The sequence below is a fragment of the Ursus americanus genome, chromosome 5, assembly GCF_024610735.1.
Source record: "Ursus americanus isolate L20-20 chromosome 5, mUrsAme1.1.p, whole genome shotgun sequence".
In the NCBI taxonomy this organism is placed as follows: domain Eukaryota; kingdom Metazoa; phylum Chordata; class Mammalia; order Carnivora; family Ursidae; genus Ursus; species Ursus americanus.
Genome location: NC_142131.1, coordinates 13,810,107 through 13,831,127, shown reverse-complemented (window position 1 = coordinate 13,831,127; position 21,021 = coordinate 13,810,107). Strand labels below are relative to the sequence as shown.

Genomic DNA, 21,021 nt, shown 5'->3' with positions numbered 1-21,021 from the left:
AAAAGACTGAGGTATGAAGAAAAATAAAACATGCTTATTAAGGTAGATTCTTAAATTGCTTTTGAGAAAGCCCATTTTTCTCAAAAGGAATTAGCATTTTAATATAAACCTTCAACTTTTTTTTACAGTTAATTTGGGAAACACGGTAAGAGAAGGAGATCTTGTTTTTGTTGGAAACATGAGCTTTTTTCTTTTTGACTTAGAAACCATTTATTCTTCTGATGTATAAGCATATTTTACATATTCTGGTTAATACATCAAGTGTATAATGTGAGAGTTCCCTTAAAAATGCTAAGACCACACACGTTAAACTCAGCTACACATTGTATTAGGCTATTAGACAAATGTCACTTTTAATATCACAACACATACATATTATACTTTTTTTTCACTGACAGAGGAACATGCCTTTCAAAAATATTTTATTGGATGAAACTTTCTTATTCTCAGGAAATTTTTGGTTCTTTAATATAATTTATTATGCCTTTTAAAATTCTGATAAAAGCATCGGTACGTTATAAATACCTGTAAAGAAAATAGAGTTTAAAATTCCAAGGGAAATATTATATAAGTTTCCTCTTTTACATTTTCACAAAAATCCACACAGGCACTAAGAAAGACTGACAAAAATATTTTATGCCTGAACAATACACTCCAGGTTGGAAACATTCAAACATGACTTTATTTAAATATTAAAGCTTCTCTAGAGTGAACCTTTGGCTACAATCCAATGAGTTGGTTGGGGTTTTAACCAGGAGAAAATTCTGTTAGAAGGATAAAAAAGAAAGCTTCATACAGTGAGCATGAGAGTAGGAAAGGGGAAAAAAGATGAGTTTTTGTTTATCACCATTCATTGGCCTCTCTGGGCCTTAGCTTTGCTTTTTTTTTTAGTTGACAACTTATCTAATAACTCTCTGGTCCTTTTTGGCTTTAATACTTTTTGATGTGCTGCAATTTTCAAAATTCTGTCGGACACTCTGTATCAAACAACATGTGAAACTTCTAAGGATAGAGTGCTACTGCAGTTGTTTTAGGAGAACATCCTAAAAGCATCATGGGATTTCTCTGCAAATACTTCTGTTGTGCATAAATACAAATGGTAGGCTAGGAGGTGAAACTTGGTCTTACCCAGCACACTTCAAACCATAGCAAGTGACAGACTCTAGAGTTCTCTTTCTGGTCTAGTTCATGTGTGGCATTCTGAAGTTGCAACTTTACGGTAGAATTACAAACAGCAAACGCAACGGGAGAATGCTGGCATTGTAGGTGACTGGAGCCTTTGTGAGTGCATAGAAATTGGGAAGCTAGGGGTTGACAGTTAATGAATTCAGTATAAATGGCATCCAGGGGAGGCAAGATGAGACAAATATATCAAACTAGATTTCAGAGGTACTTTCAGGGGTCTCAAATACCATTTTTTCCCACCTATCAATTAACCAGATCATGGCAAGGTCTCATAGTTATTGATTATACAGATCCTACCTGAAAGAAGTAGATGATTTTTTTTTCTGAATACCTTTACACTTTGTATGTGTTGTTTCATGCAGCTATGGGAAAAATGAAATGCTTGTTGGGTGCTGACCAGTAAGGTAGCCACTGTGAGCAACATGGAGTAGGGCACCTCCGGGACCCGGCACTCAAATCTAGCTGGGCAGCTGCTCTTCAGTGCCAGCCAACTGTTGCCAGGAAGAAACATGGGACTGAGAATCAAGTTTTATGTGAAATTTCATATTTTCCAGTGATCACTCATTTTTGAAATCATTTGGCATGCCAAAGAAACTCTACCTGAAGGACAAAATGGGGCCTGTGGACTGCCAGTTTGTGCCCTCTTGAGTTGAATCCTGGAAGCAATTTGTTAAATATTAGAATACTATCAGCTGTAAGACTGGGAAAGAGCCTTTAGTTGCAAGGAATGAACCCTCAGTTTTGAAGATCCAGAAAAACCTGTTTGAATGAATACAATTTAAAAAACAAACATAATCTCCCCTTGACTCTCCGCATTATATTTTCCTGTTTACATTGGTTCTCTGTCATGAGTGGTTTCCTGTTAGTATTGTTAAAAAAATATGACTAGGAATTTGCCAAATATGACTAGGAATTTGCCAAGTCCCAAGTATAAGTTTTATTCTAAGAAAGTAATATGAATCAGTTCTCTCAGTATTCAGCTTGTGGCTGAAAAAGGAAATAGGTAACGAAAACCTTCATAAGGGGAAACGGAGGAAGACCAGAGCACACACTAGTCCTGGTCACCTTTAGAGTCACAGAGGCCTCTACACGGCACACCAAGCAAAAAAAAAAAAAAAAAAAAAAATTCTAAAACTGCTCGTACCAGGTAGCACAGATTTCAAGGACTGTTTCTGGATCTCAATGACTCAACTTCTCCCCCAAATGACCAAATGGCCGCTCCCTGAATGAGTAAGTACTAGGGGGTAGAAAAGCCAAGGGTATGGGTCTAATTGTGAACTCTTTCATTAGAAACTTTCTAAACCCTGTTGGGCATCACAATTCAAAGAACCATGTAGCAAAGACAGGAAACCAGTTACAGGAGCAGTTTTCTCTGCTCTCGTTCTTTGCAGATTACTTCAAATTAATCTCTGGTCCAGGGGATGCCTTTTCTTTTGAGAAATGAAATGGGAGGGCTCAAGGAGGCATTCTAGTGTGGTGTGAGGACCACAAGCGAAATGCACTGTGGTTCCACAAAGAACAAAACAGTTCATCTGTGCACGCGGGGAAGATGTGTTTTGAAGGAGTCATGATCAATTCAGGAATTGGGATTTTCAACCTGAGCTCATCCCTTTCACATGTCTAGTTTGGGGAGCAAAAGCAAGAGTTCCACAGAAGGATATTATAAGCATAAGAACCAATGGTAAAAACAAACACTTCAGACACAGGCAAAATCTAAGCGGAAGGAGGAAGCATGAATATTTCCAACTCAGGACCACACACTGATGTCAATTTTCTTCCCTCAGAATGTCCACCAGAGCCTGCAGCAGCCGGTCATCTCTGTGCTTGTAAGGTTTCGTGTTATAGAAAACATCAACATAGTCGTTGTATAGACTGTCCTCTGAGTCTTTAAGCTGGGAAGGCTTGTTCAGCTTTTCCAGGGCTTCATAGAAATTTTCATAAGGGATGTGGAGCTTTGCACTTGGAGACTTCTTTGGTGATTGCTTTGGGGTTGAGTTTTTGCTGAAAGCACTTTGTAGGAGTCTCAGCATAGCCTCTGATGGGGCTGCCTCCACCAGCTCATCCCTTCTGCCCTCTGAACTGCTGCCACTGTGACTTTTTGACACAAGGGGGTTCTTTTTCAGATTCTCTTGTGTGGGCTCCTCCTAAAACACAGAATGCCACCGATAAAAGGAAGATTTCTCGTTAGAGCCAAGCAAGCCAGATGCAGCCCATGCCTACTGCCTACTCCTTGGGAGACCGTTGGGGAAGCAGAGAGGGCATAAGACTTAGAAACATACTAACTTGGGGTTTGGTCCTCATTTTTATATTTACTGGTGTACCCCAACACCTGTTTCATCTCCCTGAACTTCACCTATAAAATGGGAACAGGAATACTTTCATTTCTGGTGGTTTTGAAGACTGAATGAGATGATGCATTTCTCTCCTTCACTTGTCAGCCTGTTATAGTAGAATTCATTTTGGGGAATTTAATAAATTTGAATTCATTAATTTAAATTTATAAATTCTGGATGAAAGAAAAAAAATTTAAAGAATACTATGGTTTCATCTTAAGGAAAGTAAACAGTTGACCATTCCCACTCCCTTTCCTCCCTGCCCATGTTTTGGGAAGAAGCTGATATTAAAATACTGAATAACTCACACAGAAGGCACTAACAGTGTTTCATGTGGAAGTTTCCTGGTGGCCCCTTAGTCTGTCAGGAGCTACCCTTTCAGGCCCTGAGTTTTAAAAAAGAGGTCTTGGGAGAGATTAGGGTGATGAACCAGGTAGGGCAGAACTGGAGATGGCAGAGAAGAAGCTCTTTGTCAACCATTGTGGAAGTATCTCAACATTTTCACAACTACCGGGTATTATTAGCCCTTAAAGAATCTTGGAGGGAGAAATACCCACAAAGTCTCTTGCCTCTGGGATTGTAAAGAGAAGGCCCTTGGGGTGGGGGGAAGCTACTTTGCAGAATATAAATGGAGCCAGAATCGGAGCTGAGGGATTCACACAGCTAGTTTATAAGTTTCTTAAATATTATGTCTTTGTCTCTTCCAAAATACCCATCGCTGAGTCAGACGTCAGGAAAGCTCATTCTGGGAATTCTGATAACCCACCTCCTACATCTGAGGCACTGTGCTAGATGCTGGGGGATTAAGAGCTAAAGAAAATGGGGTGCCTGCCCACTGTCTGATAAGGGAGAAGCCAGCAAGCTCAGTGGGCTGAGATACAGGAATGGGAATGACTGACTAGCTATCCTATGAATTTTTTTCAGAGAAACTGTGATTCGGTGGCTTCCCTTGGAGCTGCCAAGAAATGTCAGTTAAGGAAGTAGTAAAGAGAAGCCTACAGGACTGGGTCACTTGAGTCTTGGTTTTCTTTCTGGAAAATGAACATACTAATGCCTATCTTCTCTAGGCTACAGGGATCATTGATGAAATGAGACAACATAAAAAAAATACTTGAAAACTAAGTGTAATACAGACGTGAGGCATGAGTGATCGAGCATAAGGAGAGCTATCTTTACAATTTGTTATGTCATAAATGGAGAAAAGCCATGCTAGAGAATTTCATAATTTTGAATTCAGTAATTTTAATTTCTAAATTCTGGACAAAAGAATAAACTTAAAAAACATTAGGGTTTTACAGAAAACAGTTCAGCACTCCGTTCCCTTTCCTCCCTACCCATGTTTGACTCACTCCCTGCCTGAACGTTAGATCCAGCTCCCCTCACTACATTGTCGACTATGGTTCAAAGAAAGAGCGTGCCAAGAACACTCAAGAACAGAGCCACACAGACCTCCCCCGGATCCACCATCTTCTCCACCCCTCTTCTGTCATTCTGAACGGTGTTATAGGACGTGTACACACGAGGCTGTTTCATGTGTTCTGGCTGAGACGAGGTCCCATGCAAAATCAGCTTCCAGTTGACAATTCTTCCTTCATTTTGCATTCTTCCAGACTAATGAAGAAGCATACACATAATTTTAGGGTGTGTTCTGAGAAACATCAACTCCTTAGAAATATCTATAAAATCTAATGTAAAAATTCAGCACATCCCATAGGTAGAACACTACGTACAAAGAAGCAAGTCACTGGATTCACTGTTGCCATGAAAATGGCATTTTATAGGGTCAAGGATTTAAAGCCCGATTATGTGCTTCATTTGATTAAAAAAGCAAAACTCTTTATATGGATGTTCTTTCCTATTCTGTTCTTGGAAAGTCGACTGTACCTTCTATAAAAAGAATTATATTTAATAATTATCAACTTGTAGAAACATTCCAGTGGGGGGGGAGCCTCTATGGAGTATTATGAATAGACTTCAATATTAACCAGCCCTTAAAAACTGTATATTTATGGGAAGAGTAATCATTTTCAGAAGCTCAACACTTATGCTAAAAATAATATGCTGAAATGTAAAATATCTAAAGAAAATCTGAAAGTGTAGAGTCAGATTTTATAGACTTGATATAAAATAGTCTCATCTTGATAAACAGATTTTCTTAGTTTTCTTAAAAATTGAGTTAGGGGAGCCTGGGTAGCACAGTCGGTTAGGTTAAGCAACTGACTCTGGGTTTTGGCTCAGATCAGGATCTCAGGGTGGTGAGATGAAGTCCTGCGAAGGGCTCTGTGTTCAGTGAGGAGTGTGTTCGTGATTCTCTCTTCCTCTCCCTCTGCCCCTCCCACTCCTGCTTGCTCCCTCACTCTCTCTAAAATAAATAAATAAACCTTAAAAAAAAATTGAGTTAAAGACCAGAGGTCAAGTTCAAGAATAGGACCACTTCCTAAGAACAGAGAGCTATTCTGAAAGGAAAAGGAAACAATGATTATAGAATTTATACGAATTTAATGGAAATCTTCAGGAATTTAAATAATTCCTGAATTCTTTTTAAATAATTATCTAGACTTTGAAATCTGGTGCTGATTCTTGTAACACTTCTATCTTGGGAAAGCTCAGACCCAGAGCCCTATTCATTTATGTGCTCAGCCTGCAGAAAATACTGGAGAAATGATGCAAAAGTAGATAATTCAGATGTTTTTGGCTTTTTGTTCAGACACTCCTTACTCTATTTTTGTCACTGTGAGTTACAATTTTAGAAAGATACCAAAGAGTGTTAGTAAACAGAGTGAAAGAGAAATGAGAAATGCTTTTCAGTTTGTTTCATAACTGAAACAAAACAAACCAAAGAAGTCATATTAAATAAGATATCTTGTCTAACAAGTAAATAGCCACTGCAGTAAATATTGGTAAGAGTTTCTTCCTGTGACCCCAGCAAAATGTCAAAGCAAAGCTGTTGTAGCGTTTAACCGTCTTTGTGAGTACGGGTGATTCTGGTGGCTGAGCAGGTCATGTGGCTGGCTGCATTCTGACATTGAAACACTTAGATTTGTCACACTGTGACATCATTAACCAATGTATCTTCTTTTCTTTCTTATAGTATGGCTTATTTATTTATGTAATCAATCAATTCAATCAAGCTATAAAGCCAAGTGGGTAGAGACTGAAACATTACACCTTTTCCTTACTTCACTAGGGAGTGACCAGAGCTCCTTAGGGCCTTGATTAGATGATACCAGCGTTAAAAGTACTTTAAAATGTTTAAAAGTGAGCTTGTGTTCCTATATCTTTTCATTTATACTTACCATGTCTGTAATTCGCAAAGTCCAAGTGCCTATGGGATTCTCTCCCCACGTGTGAACAGACATGAAGTCCCAATTCTTAAAGCCGTTAGGAGATGTATCCCGCTCTCTTTCAGCCAACAGTACAGTGCTGGTCCCTATTTTCATGCAACAAACATCAATTAATGAATGTCCTATCAACTCTGAGAATAGAATATACTCTAGCATCTGCTAACTGAAAATGAAAAATGGGAGAGATTAGCCCTCCTAATTTTCCCTTTCTGTATAAGACCAGGATAGAGATGTTCATTAAAGAAAGTTTTTATCCATAGCAATTATCATATTTGCTGGCATATAACAAGTTCTCAATAAATATTTTGGCAAAATATTGAATGAGTATATTGATTAAGGTTTATTTGAATAAGGAGAACTCATAGAACTACATTTATAAATGGTAGAGTCAAAGACCTAAAATGCATTTAAGTGGAACTATCATTTTGAAATTTAAGAGGAAATCTTGAAAATTTAACTGATGCCTGAGCCTATAATTTAGTGTAGACATTAAAAAATAAAGCTATATCAATTTAATAATCTCTTCTCATATAGAAACTAGTAGTAGTTGTTAACTCTAAATTTTCTAATTCAAACTCTCTATAGATCTAAGTGAAAGGGTCACGTTAACTCTAGGGCCACCAATGAGAAAACATTCCACCCATATTTCAGGCCAGCTCCAATAAATCTAGAAAGCATAACTCCAAAATTAACACAGCCTAGTCCAAACCTCTAGGAAATTTATATCCTGGAAGGAGATGATAAAGAGAGCTCATCCTTCTTCAAACATCGCCTATAGCAATCAAATTTAGTCAGGTGAATCCTACTAAAACATAAAAGAGGATTAGGAAGCATTTCCTGGTTGGATTATAGTTTATGGTTCACAAGCTCTTCCCCATCCATGATCTCATCTGAGTTAGTACTTTCTCAGGAAAGGGCACTTGCCTGTTCATATGGCCTTTATGATACCATCATGGAATATTTGTTAAGTTTTCTCAGTCCTCTTTCATGGATCAGAATTCCTAATTTTTCAGTTGATTCCTAGGATGTGTCTGACATATCTGTCAGTGTTATTACTTAACTATCAGAGTAACTTTCACTAATGTGTTACCTATAAGAAATGAATGATAGACCAGTGGCCTGGGAAAATGAAAACAGTTTGAAAATGTGTAACTCCAGAAAGGTTTATTAACTGATATTATTTGAATAGACCTCTTTCTCTGCTTATCAAAGGACAAGTGGCAATGAGCAGGCAGAGTTCTGATGCTAAGAAAAATGAAAAATAAGCATAATTTTTTAAGTCCTGAAAAACATCTGGGAAACTCAGTCATAAGAAAAGCATTGATTTAAAATCATTCAATATACTCTTAAACATTTAAACAAATGATTTAGAATAAACTTGAGAAGTTTTTAAAAAGCTTACCAGCAGCAGAAGTGAGTGTAACATGAAGGTCTCCTCTTCGGGAATATTCAATCGTTGCTTCAAATTGCACATGTTCCAGGGACTTGATGGCGTTTTCTTGTCCTTCACAAGCTCTTGTTGGAATTTCAATGATAACTTCTCCATTACCTTTCAGGGCTCTAAATACATTTTTAAAAATCACTGAATAAAGTACATCTTTTCTTCTTTGTATTTTAGGCAAATATATACACATTAGTCTTGACTAGATACTCAGCTAAGCTTGTTGTCTCTCCCTATTAATGAATAGAATCCAATTCAGTAGTAGCTATAAATAAATTTTAAAGTATAAAAAATGGTAAGGTTTTTACAGAAATAAAAAAAAATTCTACAATTTTTATGGATCACAAAAGACTACCAAGAGCCAAAGCAACCCTGAAAAAGAAGAACAAAGCTGGAGACATTACACTTCCTCATTTCAAAATATATTTCAAAACTACAGTAATCAAAACAGTATGGTACTGGCATAAAGACAAACATACAGACCAATGTAAGAGAATAGAGAACTTAGAGTTAAACCCATGCATATATGGTCAACTAATCTTCAACAAGGATGCCAAGAATACTCAATGGGGAAAGGGGAGTCTCTTCAGCAAAGGTTGCTGGGAAAACTGGATATCCACATGCAAAATAATGAAATCAGATGCATATCTAATGTCATACACAAAAATCAACTCAAATTGGAGTTAAGACTTAAACATAAGACCTGAAATTCTAAGTCTAGAAGAAAACATCGGGAAGAAGCTTCATGACATTGGTCTTGGCAGTGATTTCATGGTTAAGACACCAAAAGCACAGGCAACCAAAACAAGTAGGAATACATCAAGCTAAAAATCTTCTGCATAGTAAAGGAAACCATCACCCAAAATGAAAAGACAACCTATAAAACAGGACAAAATAATGCAAACCATATATCTGATAAAGGGTTAATTTATAAAATATATATGGAACTCCTACAGCTCAATAGCAAAAAAAAATTAATAACCTGACTAAAAAATGAGCCAAGTACTTAAATAGACATTTCTCTAAAAAAGACATACCAATGGCCGACAGGCATATGAAAAAATTTTCAACTTCACTAATCATCAGGAAAATGCAAATCCAAACACCTGTTGGGATGGCTGTTACCAAAAAAAGCAAAAGACAACAAGTGTTGGAGAAGATGTGGAGGAATTTGAACCGTTGAAAAATTGGTGGGAATGCAAAGTGGTGCAGCCACTATGGAAAAAATTAAAAAGAGTACTACCATATGATCCAGCAATCCCACCTCTGGATATTTATCCAAAATAATTGAAAACAGGATCTTGAAGAGTTTTCATCTTCATTGCAGCACTATTCACAATGGTCAAGATGTGGAAGCAACCTAAATGTCTATCAACAGATGAAAGGATAGAGAAAATGTGGTATATACACACAATGGAATATTAGCTTTAAAAAAAGGATATTGTGCAATATGCAACAATATGGATAAACCTTGAAGACATTACGTTAAGTGAAATAAACAAGTCACAGAGAGAAATACTGCATAATTCCATGAGATATCTAATATAGTCAAATTCATAGATTCAAAAAGTGGAATTGTGGTTTAGTGGGGCTAGGGGAAGGGGAAAATGGAGAGTTACTAATCAATGGGCATAAAATTTTAGTTAAGCAAGATGAATAAGTTCTAGAGATCAGCTATAAAACAGTGGTACTTAGAATCAACAATAATGTGTTGTACACGTAAAAATGAAGAGAATAGATCTCATGTTAAGTGTTGTTACCGAAATAAGATAAAAGAAAATGGTAAGGAACACAGATATAAGAATACAATGTTATTTGCTGTGGAATTGAATTCGGGCAGGTTTGCCTTGGACCCATCAAAAACTGGTCCATTATTAGTCCAATCAACCCTCTTAAGAAATGATATTATCTCCTTAATGAATGTTCTCTAGAGCTCCCGCTCTCAGATATTTTGTGTGAGTGGGTCTTTAGTAGAATCATGGTTGCCTTGATAGAATTAAAACAGTTATTCTGGATTCTGCTTCTGTGGCCAGACCTGGTAGGCTGGATATAGTCTCTGTAAAAGCAGTGTGGTAGAGGACACTTCACAGAAGAGAAATCATGAATCACATAGTACTGTGGCACGAAGTGAGGCTCTTCTGGAAATAGGTTTTGGGTAATACTGGTTGGAAAGTACTGCATTTAATCAATTCTAATATGCATTTTGAGAAAAAATTACCTTAACATCTTTGAATTTGGGATGAATCTTAAAACTGGTGGTTGGTAATAGTTTAATTGGCAGTGATTTTCCTTAGCGATAAACAAAACAGTGATACATCTTAAACTGAACAAAGGTAGACCAGGAAATGGAAAATGGTAATATGCTAACATGATTTGCAGATTTCCGAGCTCATGGTGATTCCCATGGACCCACAGGGAACTATGGCAAAGGCTATCTCCATCTACTTCAGAAGCGTAGGTGAGAAAAAAATTAGGCAGCGTGACAAACATTATCATTAAATACTTGAGCACACATTTCTTTAAAATTCCTGAAGACACTTACCTCGGCTCAAAGTCATTGTCCTTTACCACACACTCTTTCTTCTCAGGCACACTGGTCCAGGTCCTGGGATCAGCTAAATCCACCAGAGCTTTGGCATTTAGCAACCCAAATCCAAATCGACTATTCACCATCAAGCCTGCTCCATTCTTTTTCCATCCAGGGTTATTGTCCAGTGGGTCATACTCAGAGGTCCAGACAACCAAGTGTTGCATGTCTCGCCAAGTGAGATTTGGACTGGAGGGGAAGTGACCCAGAATATTTTTCAGGGACAAAATGATGTTTCCTTGTAAAAGTAAGTGTTAAAAACAAGCATCTTCTATTTACAGATAATGAAGTGCCTTTTACCGGTATACTTATGTAATTCTGGTATGTATTTCTTTTGGAATGTTTTTTCATTCAGAATTTAAAATACAGTACTGAATGAAAACTTCTCCCATCTAAGTTAAGCTCTACTATGAGTAAAATTTGGCCTTCAATAGTAAAAATGTAGGATTTGGTCCCTGATTTTTAATGACTTAAATTTAAGTGGAACAAAAATTTTAAATGACAATACTTCCTTGATGTCTTCAGTCCTCTGCTGTCTATTAACAGCCTTGGCTCTTTCAACATTAAGTACCCACAGATGAGGCCTTGAATTCTTCTTAGGAAGACTCAGATTTTAAAGACACAGTCTGGTTACCTATCTTTAAATACTTTTGCCTCTTTTCCTTATATATCAAAATTAAGAGTACACTTATCTTGATGAGCACTGAATAACATATGGAACTGTTGAATCATTATATTTTACACCTGAAACTCATATAAGACTATATATTAACTACGCTGGAATTAAAATTTAAGACAAACAAACTGGGGCGCCTGGGTGGCTCAGTCCGTTAAGCATCTGCCTTTGGCTCAGGTCATGATCCCAAGGTCCTGGGATCGAGTCCCACATCGGGCTCCTTGCTCAACGGGAAGTCTGCTTCTCCCTCTTCCTCTGCCTCTTCCCCAGCTTGTGTGTAAGCTCACTCTTTATCTCTCGCTCAGTCTCTCAAATAAATTTTAAAAATCTTTAAAATAAAATAAAATAAAAAATTGTCAAGAAACTCTTCGCTATTTGAGATCACTTTTGCAAGGTACTATGCTGAATACTTTGGGGATATCAAAGGAGGTGTTTCTTGTCTTTAAGAAGCTTACAATCCAGCAAAGGAACTGTATAATTGTATAACTTGTATAACTATAATGTGCCTGCTGAATGCCGTATTTATGGCATCATGTATTACAGAAATTGAGAGGAGGAACTCTAGGGATGGAAGATGCGGGAAAGCTTTGCTGGAAGGAAGTGTTGTGTTTGAACTTCGAAGATTGGGTAGAACGTCAGGAAGTAGAGAGATGGAAGAGGGATGGGGCAAGAGGACAAAACCTACAAGGGGGAAGTGCAGGCTGGAGTACAGTGAATAGTCTGGTTGGTGGGAGCAGGGAAGACATGATAAAGTACTGAGCCCGATGGTGAGGACCTTGCACGCCAGGAAAAGGAGCTTGTATTTTATCCTTTGGGCAATGGGGAATCAAGGATTTTTGAGTGAGGAAATGGTATGATCAAAAGTTTTGAAAGATTAATTTATCAGCAATATAAGATACATCAGAGATACATGGGAATGTTGGGCCTATTAAAATGAAGATGCAGCCTTCCCAGATCACTGTATTTAAAATTTCAATTCTCCTCACAAACTCCTGAGCTCCCTTATCCTGTTTTTTTTTTCTTTTATAGTACTTATCACCTTCTAACATACTGTACAATTCATTTGTTTTGTATATTATTGATGTCTGTCTCCCGTGCTAGAATGAGCTGTAAGGAGGGCTGGGATTTTTATCTAATTCTCCAGTGGGTACCATTCAGAAGAATGCCAGGCCCAGGGTAGATGCTGAGTTAAACATTGGTTGGTTGAATGACTGAATGTGCCTAAGGGTTTGGTGGCCCCATTAATTTTAAAACTTATTGCTATTAGTCATTAGATTCTTTCAAGATCACAAGTTTTTCCTTAGCTTTGTGTTGTTTCTATCAAGCCACTCAAGTATTATTTAATAAATACCCAGTGTGTAGTCTTTAGGTTTTCCATCTTAGCACTAAGTTGTGTAACAACCATCAGGGGAATCTGGCTCAATTTGCTATCTTTCCCCAGAGCCCCAAATGTACTGGTTAAGCAATCCCCTGGTGACAAGAAAAGAGGCAGCGTACATTCTTAAACATTGAGGAGTCTGGTTCCTAGTTAAAATCCCACACGTGATTTTCAGGTTTCTTTAGAGGCATGACAAAGACTCTGCCTGGCAGGCTTTATGGGGAAACTGCCCTCCCCCCACCAGTCTGGGTGCTCAGCCCATGCATTGTGGTCTCTGGAAGGAGTTGGCATCAAGGACTTAGGCCCCCTACCCGGTCAAGCTCTTCCCCTATTTATATTCCCACCCCTTGTGCCTTCATTCCTAGATCTCCTTATCCTAGGTGGTGAGCAGAGGTCTTCTTTACATGGCTGCCTCTCCCAAGGCCGCCTTGTGGGGGAAGGAGGAGGAAACCTTGAAGACACGTTCACCCACTCTGACTCAGTACCCAGTACCTTCCTCTTAGGCTTCACTCTTTACCCACGCCCACCCCAGAGTCAATAAAACTATCAGGGCCTTAGGCTGGGGCTCCCTCAACAATGACAGAACCCCATGTCTGTGCTACTTAACCCCCTCCTCAACTGGTGCACTCTTCCATGGGGGAAAATGGAATGGGGAGTCCGCATTTTCTCTGATTTTTGACTCTTGCTTAAAACATTGTAGTAAACAATTAAAGCCTTAACTCTTTGATTTCTGATTTATTGCTTTAATAGGCTATTCTGATACCTGGCAGCTTAGTTCTCTCCCTCTCTTTCATCTCAGCTCCTGACGAATGTATTAGCCCTGGCGAGTGACTGATGGAGTGCATAGAGACTATAGGTCAGTGATTCTTATGGGTCCCGGGCCATTTGCATCATAATTACCTGTTTCACTTGTAAATAGTGACAATTCCTAAATCCCACCCTAAACCTATTGAATCAAAATATCTGAGGGTGGGGCATGATTTTTATATTTCAAAGAACTGTCTAGCTGATTCTCTGTCAGAGCTAAAATAATAAGAGTTGGAAGAAAGGACACAGGCATATAGCCAATTCAGACAATTAGAAGTTATTTCAAATCATGAGGTCAGACTAGGGAGTAATAGAAAGCACATCAAACCATATCTTACTACCAAAGACCTATGTGATCTTAAGCAAGTCACTTCATTTCCCTGGGCCTGAGGGGACTCCTCTGTCAGAAGAGAGGGTTGAGTTTGATAATCTTCAGAATTCTTTGCAGTTCAGGCCTCCTATCTGCCCAGTATCATAAATACCTCATTTAGATTGTGTTTCCATGTTGGCCAACCCACATTAAGGAATAATTAACTAGCTTAGCAGAAATAGCTATTCTCTCAATATAGAAACTAATTCTGTTTTATGAAGCATTTTATTGAACTTCTTGCTTCCTTCCAGTTTTTTAAAGGAAGTTTTAGGTAAAAGCCTCTTATCAACGTGGTCAATGGGAAACATCAATTTCCCATTTGGACCATCAGTGTGAGCAGGGGTGTATATGGAAGCTGGGAAGAGGAAGTGTATTAGGGAGGTATAAGAAGGTAGGGTTATAATAATCAAACACAAAGCATAGACCTTCTGTAGCAGAACATTTACTTTATATTTAGTTGCAGGTTTTATTATTTTTATTTTCTTTTACCTATTCTTTGCAAAATATTCAAGGAAGCTTCATTGCCATGCAAGTAGGAAAATTAAGCTTGTTTTCCTAACAGAGCTATTCTTCATTTGTGTGATTGCATTTCAAAAATGAAAAGGAGCTGCTAACAATAGTGCATCTCATTCCTGACAGCCTTCCTTTGTTAATTAGTGCTCAACAGCATCCACAATAATTAAATTTTTTAAAACTGCATTAGGTTGCTAATCAAGGATATGTTTATAGAAAATAAGGGTTATGGAATTAAACATTGAAATTAAGCCTTGCTTCTAATTAGCGTAGGTAAAGTAAACTGGAGACAAAATTCTAATGTGAAAAATCTTACGGGTTACCTGGTTTAGCGTCTGAACACGTGTAAGTAAGCCCAGATATTCAAGATTTTCTAACCTGGAGACTTTCCAACATTGCACAATTCTGAGTCAAGGATTTCTTTGATGTGCTTTATCCAAAGGTTTTATGCCGTATTGAAATTCTATTTCCCTTCCTCTAGCCTTTCATGAAAACGGAAGATTGGTTCATCTGTATGTTTAATACCTCCAGAGGTGTAAAGGGATTTAATGTTTTACTTCAGAATTTTGCTCTCTATTAAAAATTATTCTGATTCCTTTGCTCTCTCCTCAGAAGACTGGGGTTATTGCCTGCTATCTTTCTTAAGTATACTGACTGCTTAACAATAATGGTGCCAGAGTCATTAGTCTAAGGAATTCCTATCTCTCATTATATATATATATATATAAATATATAGAATATGCCAATTAACTACCCTATCGAGCATCTCTACAACCACAGCTGGATGAGATTACAGGAAAACCTTTTTAACAGCAGTTATTTCTCAAAATATAGGGAAGGTACTACCAGCATTAAAACTGGCTGGGATACTTGTTAAAAACGAGGATTCCTAAGCCACATACCAGATACTTATGAATCTGAGTGGCTGGCACTAGGATTTGGGAGTCTGTCTACTAATTAAACTCCTAAGGTGACTGATTAGCAGGTGTTCAGAAACCACTCCTCCAGGAAGGGAAAGTATTCCTCTAAACATATCTGAGCCACCTACCATTCTTTCTCCTTCCTTCTCCTCTTCCCATTCCCCGGCATTCTAGCTGTGTCGTCTTTAAAATAGCGTGCAAAGTAATCTGCCTGTGACAAGGAACCTTTTATGAAAAACTCAGGAGCACATGAGTTGCGGCAGTCCTCTATCAGGATCGAGTTTCTTAAGGCCCCTTTCTTGGAGGGGATGATAGACTGCCCTTCAGCATCTCCTCCCCCTTGCAGTGCTGTGGGAAGCGGTGAGATACCCTAGCTCGGGGCACAGGTTTGAGGTCACACAGACCTGACTGTGCATCTCTTTGTGGGATCTTAGTTACATTCCTCAACCTCTCTAAGCCTCAATTTCTTCTTTTATAAAATGCAACTAATAATTTCTTTTTCACAAGGTTGTTGTAATGATTTGAACTAGTATCGTGCACAAAGAGGTTAGCGCGGTGTCCAGCCCATAGGAAAAACCTTACAAATCCTGAATGTTCTTTTTCTTGATAAATTTAGCCCACCGCTGTTCTTCAGTCTCCATAGTTGTTCCTTGAGCAGCACTTGGGTAAATGATTTCTCCCAATCTTGATTATCTAGGGGCACTCGTAGAAATACTGGCTTTCAGAGTTTCTGAAATAATCATCTCCGTATAGACAATTGACTAGAGTTCAGAAAACGGCCTATTTGAGAACAGACACTTGAAGAATTTCCATGTACTTTGGCAGACAGTATATGAAATGTAAGCTAGATTATGTCCATCTTACTGATGATTGAATCAAAAAGGAATTGAATTCTTATTGTATGTACCAGGGAGATCATGGATTCTTAATCTCTCTTAAATCGTGAACAGTGTGAGAATCTGATAGACCTTACAAACCATTCCTTCAGAAAAATGTCATAAACACACAAGCAATTCTGCACCTAGTTTCAAAGAAGTTCCTGACCTGCCAGAGACTCATCTATGTTATCTCAGAGCAATTCATGAAGCTCCTGCTTTAAAACTAACATATTAAAAATTAACTGAAGTTAATGAGGCTAGATCATTCTTAGATCATTTTCTCCTTGCACAGAAAAAAGTTTGAAATTTTAGAAATCAGAGGCTACAATTTTAAATTTTCAGTTCTTACACAAAATTAATATTACAACTGATCAGTGAGACAAGTGTTTCTATTACACTGATCACTAGACAAGGATGGCTTGGGCCTGGCTAGTTATATTTATATGTATCTGATAGGTGTTGGGTAAAGAAGACTTAAAATTTTAAGGATTTTTTAATAGCTCCTTGGAACTAACAGCTTATATCCTCAAATCATAAATATCATAAGACTATTTTACCACCTAAGTGAAACTGCTTGCCTTCATTGAAACTTATTTTCTTCTACTCTGGACTTTTCACCACCAAACTCAACAATTAATGTTGGATGACCTTTATTTGCTGATACCTTCAATTTCAAATCAGAGAATCTTATAAAGGGAAGAGGTTTGAAAGAAATAGTCTGATCCAACCCCTCCATTCTCTAGATGGTAAATTAAGCCCTCAATTGGAGATTAACTTGCCTAAGGTCACACAGCTAATGATATGCCTCAAACTTGAAGCCATGTGTTCCTTGCACTTTTGAGTGCTTAGATTATTTTTCCTTGAATCCAAATTCAAGGATCTGCTGATGCCATCTTCCCTTGTATTCATAGACTCCACCCCCTATCCATTCCCTTCCTGTCACAAGTGAACTCACATTCTGAACATGGCTCTTCTGCTGGGCCTCAGAGCCTCCAGTGTCCCTGTTTCTGACTAAGCCCTGGGATTTGCTCTTCCCTTACCAGACATCTTCCCAACCCCTCCAAGTAGGTAAACTCTTGGTACAAACCTCGCTAGGCCTGTCTTTCTTAGCCACTGTGGCCATCTCCTAGCTGAGATACCAGGACCAAACTACAACTCCAAAGCTGGCCCAGGGCTCTTGAATCTACGCTGGACTCTCCAGAACAAAGACTTAGCAATTTGGGGGTTTTTCCAGCTGTGGCAGAAGCTGAGGTGTTCTATTTTCTGCTATTGTGAACCTCGTCTACTGAATATGACATGAGGAGAAAGCTTTGTTCTCTCTCTAGAGAATATAGATATTCTTCTAGGATAAGCTGCTTATTGGGAAGGATAACAGTAACTTACAAATTTAACCACTTCCCCTATCATGCAACCGTAGCACCTGACTTGATGTTTAAAGTGTTCTCACTACCAGAAAGCAGAAACAAGGACAAATAAAAAGCTGTGGCTCCAAAGTGTGCAGCCGTTAGATTTTTTTCCCCTCTGTATGAAGAGGTGGACTATTGGGTAACCAATATGAGGAGCAAAATACTGTTAAATATCCTGTTAAATCCCTTTTTAACATCATACACTGAAATTCCAGGGAAATTTAGAACTTACATATGGTAAAGGAACCATAATAAAAGACATATAAATAAATGTTAATGAATTTGGGCTTGTAAATATTTTTCTGAGCATGAAAGCAAAGGAAAACACCTTAAAGAAAAGCACGGGCAAATGTAACTATATACATACTAACTTCTTTGCAATAAAAATTACATATAAATAAAATTAAAAGGTAAATGTCAAACTAACCAAGCATTAATAGCTTCTCTAAACTAAGGCCATAAAACAAAATCAAGGTCATAAAAGAGCAATCACAGATGACAAATGGCCAAAGAATAGAAGATACTGAGCTTCATTGCTAGAGAAATGAAAGCTTATAAAGTTGAGATGCCATTTTCCCCTATCAAAATAGCAAACATTTAAAAGATGATAAGAGTAACTTTGGTAAGGAAGCTGGTGCTTTCACACATACAGTGTTGGTGGGAAAATAAAATGATATAATCTTTCTGAACAGTAACTTGTCAGTGAGTACCAAATCATTAAAACATGCACACCCTTTGACCCAGAAATTCTAATCAGGGCTGTTTGTCTTGAGGAAATTACCAGAGATGACAACCAATATTTATGGACAAGAGTGGGTACCTAAACATAATTCGATGACTTTAATCTAATTTGCATTTACATAACGGGATACTACAAAAAGATTTAATTCTCATGTCCCCTGATATGTTAGATCAGCTTGAGGACTGGGCTTATATAATTGGTGGGGGGGGGGGGTTCTATAAGGTTGTTGTTCCCAATACTACCCACAGGAAGTTATCTGCACAAAGTCTTTCCTGGTGAGAAGAAACAGAAGTGAAAAGGCCTTTCAGCTGAGTGGGAGAAAAATTGGGAGGAAAGCATGAATTTATAAAGGTCAGGGAACACTGATTTAGCCATGAGAACATGCTCTTAAAAGATTATAGGGTAGATTTTAAAAAATGACAATGTGTATACAAAGGTCCCAATTTTGTAAGATATGTGTGTGTTAAATCTACACTGAGACGTTAACAGGAAGCGAGCTTATTTTTGTGATTATTTTTTATAGTTTCCTAAGTTTTCTATTGTAACCATAAATCAGAAAACAAGATACGTTGTTAAGGAGAGGCAGCAAGGGTGACTACAAGTTTCCTGGGCCTTACTTTGCTTCCAGCGCCAGAGCGAAGATGCCAGCAGCCAGGGGTGCCGAGGCCGAGGTGCCCGTGTGGGTCTCTGTGCAGTCATTGTGCAGGTCGGCGCTTGTCTGGGTAGCATCCGGAGGGAAAGAAATGCGGGAGAACATGTGAGGCGTGTGCCCCTGTCCCTGGGGGTTAACCCTACCCATGGCTGCATCTGCTCTGATCGGGAAACTCAGCTGATTTTCCTCCCTCCTTCCTCCTCTAAACCACGGGCGGATGTTTGCCATCTGCGGGTATTTTAGTTCACTCTCCTCTATATGCAACTTGTCTATAATTCTGGCATCAGGCTGCCGTTTCTGGGGATGAAGTACTCCCACTATGAATATTTTCTCTTCTGAGATTCCCAAACGAAAGGCTGTCTGTGAAGAAGGGACAGTTTCAAAATCACTGTGAATCATGCTGGCCCATTAATCATCAGGTCCATTGTGTTTAGTCTGGCATATTTAGAAATTCTGCCTCATGCAAAATTCCCTTTTGCCTTCAGATTGACATTTGACTGTCTCTTCGGCACAAGGATGAGAAGCCACCTGATTTGGGCCACTTGAGCTACTTGCACAAAATGTGTTCAGTGTGTAGTTTGCGCTCACTGTTGACATAATTTGATGGCCCTGACTTAGTGTCCATATTCGCACTTTGGTGAAAATGGTGTTTTTCAACTGAAAAATGTGCTAGACTCTGATCTGGTTTCAGATTGTCCCATGGGCACGTCACTCGGTTTCCCCATCTGTAGAATCAGGTTGACATTTCCTGACTCGTGTTCTGAGGCCGAAATGAGAGCCTGTCTGTGAAAGCATTCTTACACAATGTTACTGCACGTAAGGAATTACCCGGGCTAATTTTAGCTTAATGAAGAGGTTGCCGAGACTGAAGGGAAGAAACCAAAAAGACTTCCAGTCGGGCTGCCTTAAGGACCACAGTGGTGCTGGCTGAGCAAGTAGTGAGGCCAAAGGATTACTAACAAGACACCCACCCGGGCTCCCGCATTATCATTTTTAGCTAGAGATTTCTATGTGTGGGAGGGAGGTGTAAAAAAATAATTTGTTCTATTATCACCTCCTTTGGCTTCCCACTTGGAGTCGCTGAGTTTCGCAAGTTATGGTGGCACTGCTCCTTAGAGGGTTGCGGAAGCAAGACTGCCCTTTTTCCCTACTGACGCACGTAGGCCCCCAGAGCTGACTGAGCTGAGGCCAGGCTTTGCGTAAGACAAAGGCTCTGTTATTGCCAACGTCTCAAATAGAATCCACCAGCTGTCTCTCCTCTGGCTGATTTACCTAAGGAGAGATCTTTACAAAGATGGAAACTTCCTCCAGCTTCAGAGCACAGTAGCTCAGCTGAGGGCCAGTCTGTGAAATGCTGACTAAAATGCCTACCAGGCCATTTTCTGAAAAGCAACTCTAGAGACCCCCAGGGACAACAAGAGCCAGGGGCTCTGAACACAAGGGGCACACATGTCTGATAGGCCTCTTTCAAAGGCTATCAAATAGGCCGGCTGTAAGCAATTCCTGGGGAGAACATCACCGTCTATTATTTGAGTAATTGAATACAAGGGCAAGAGAGGGAGGCCAGTGCTCCTAGGGTTTTACCGTGGAAACTAGAGTAAGTTGCAGAAATGGCTATTCCAGATATTCCACTATTCCAGAATAGTGATCCTGTATGAAAAAAGAGTACTGACAGTTTTTTTGAGATGCCATTCATAGGAATTTTACACACATTCCAATGTCTAATTGTTATGGGCTTCACCCACACTCTAATTGGATCGTGACCTATGATTCCACTGAGATTACCATC

General features: G+C 38.8%; 1 protein-coding gene across 1 annotated transcript in view; it reads right to left on the bottom strand.

Moving 5' to 3' along the window:
* Positions 1-251: 251 nt before the first annotated feature.
* PCSK1 (proprotein convertase subtilisin/kexin type 1) overlaps positions 252-21,021 on the bottom strand; it is a 42,239-nt gene continuing 21,469 nt past the window's right edge. Inside the window, exons 9-14 of the mRNA XM_045796449.2 lie at positions 19,198-19,298; positions 10,846-11,079; positions 8,265-8,422; positions 6,815-6,948; positions 4,968-5,129; positions 252-3,329 (exon numbers count right to left, since the gene is read on the bottom strand). Coding sequence (XP_045652405.1) covers positions 2,952-3,329; positions 4,968-5,129; positions 6,815-6,948; positions 8,265-8,422; positions 10,846-11,079; positions 19,198-19,298 — 1,167 coding nt within the window. The 3' untranslated portion in view covers positions 252-2,951. The remainder of the gene's footprint in view (positions 3,330-4,967; positions 5,130-6,814; positions 6,949-8,264; positions 8,423-10,845; positions 11,080-19,197; positions 19,299-21,021) is intronic.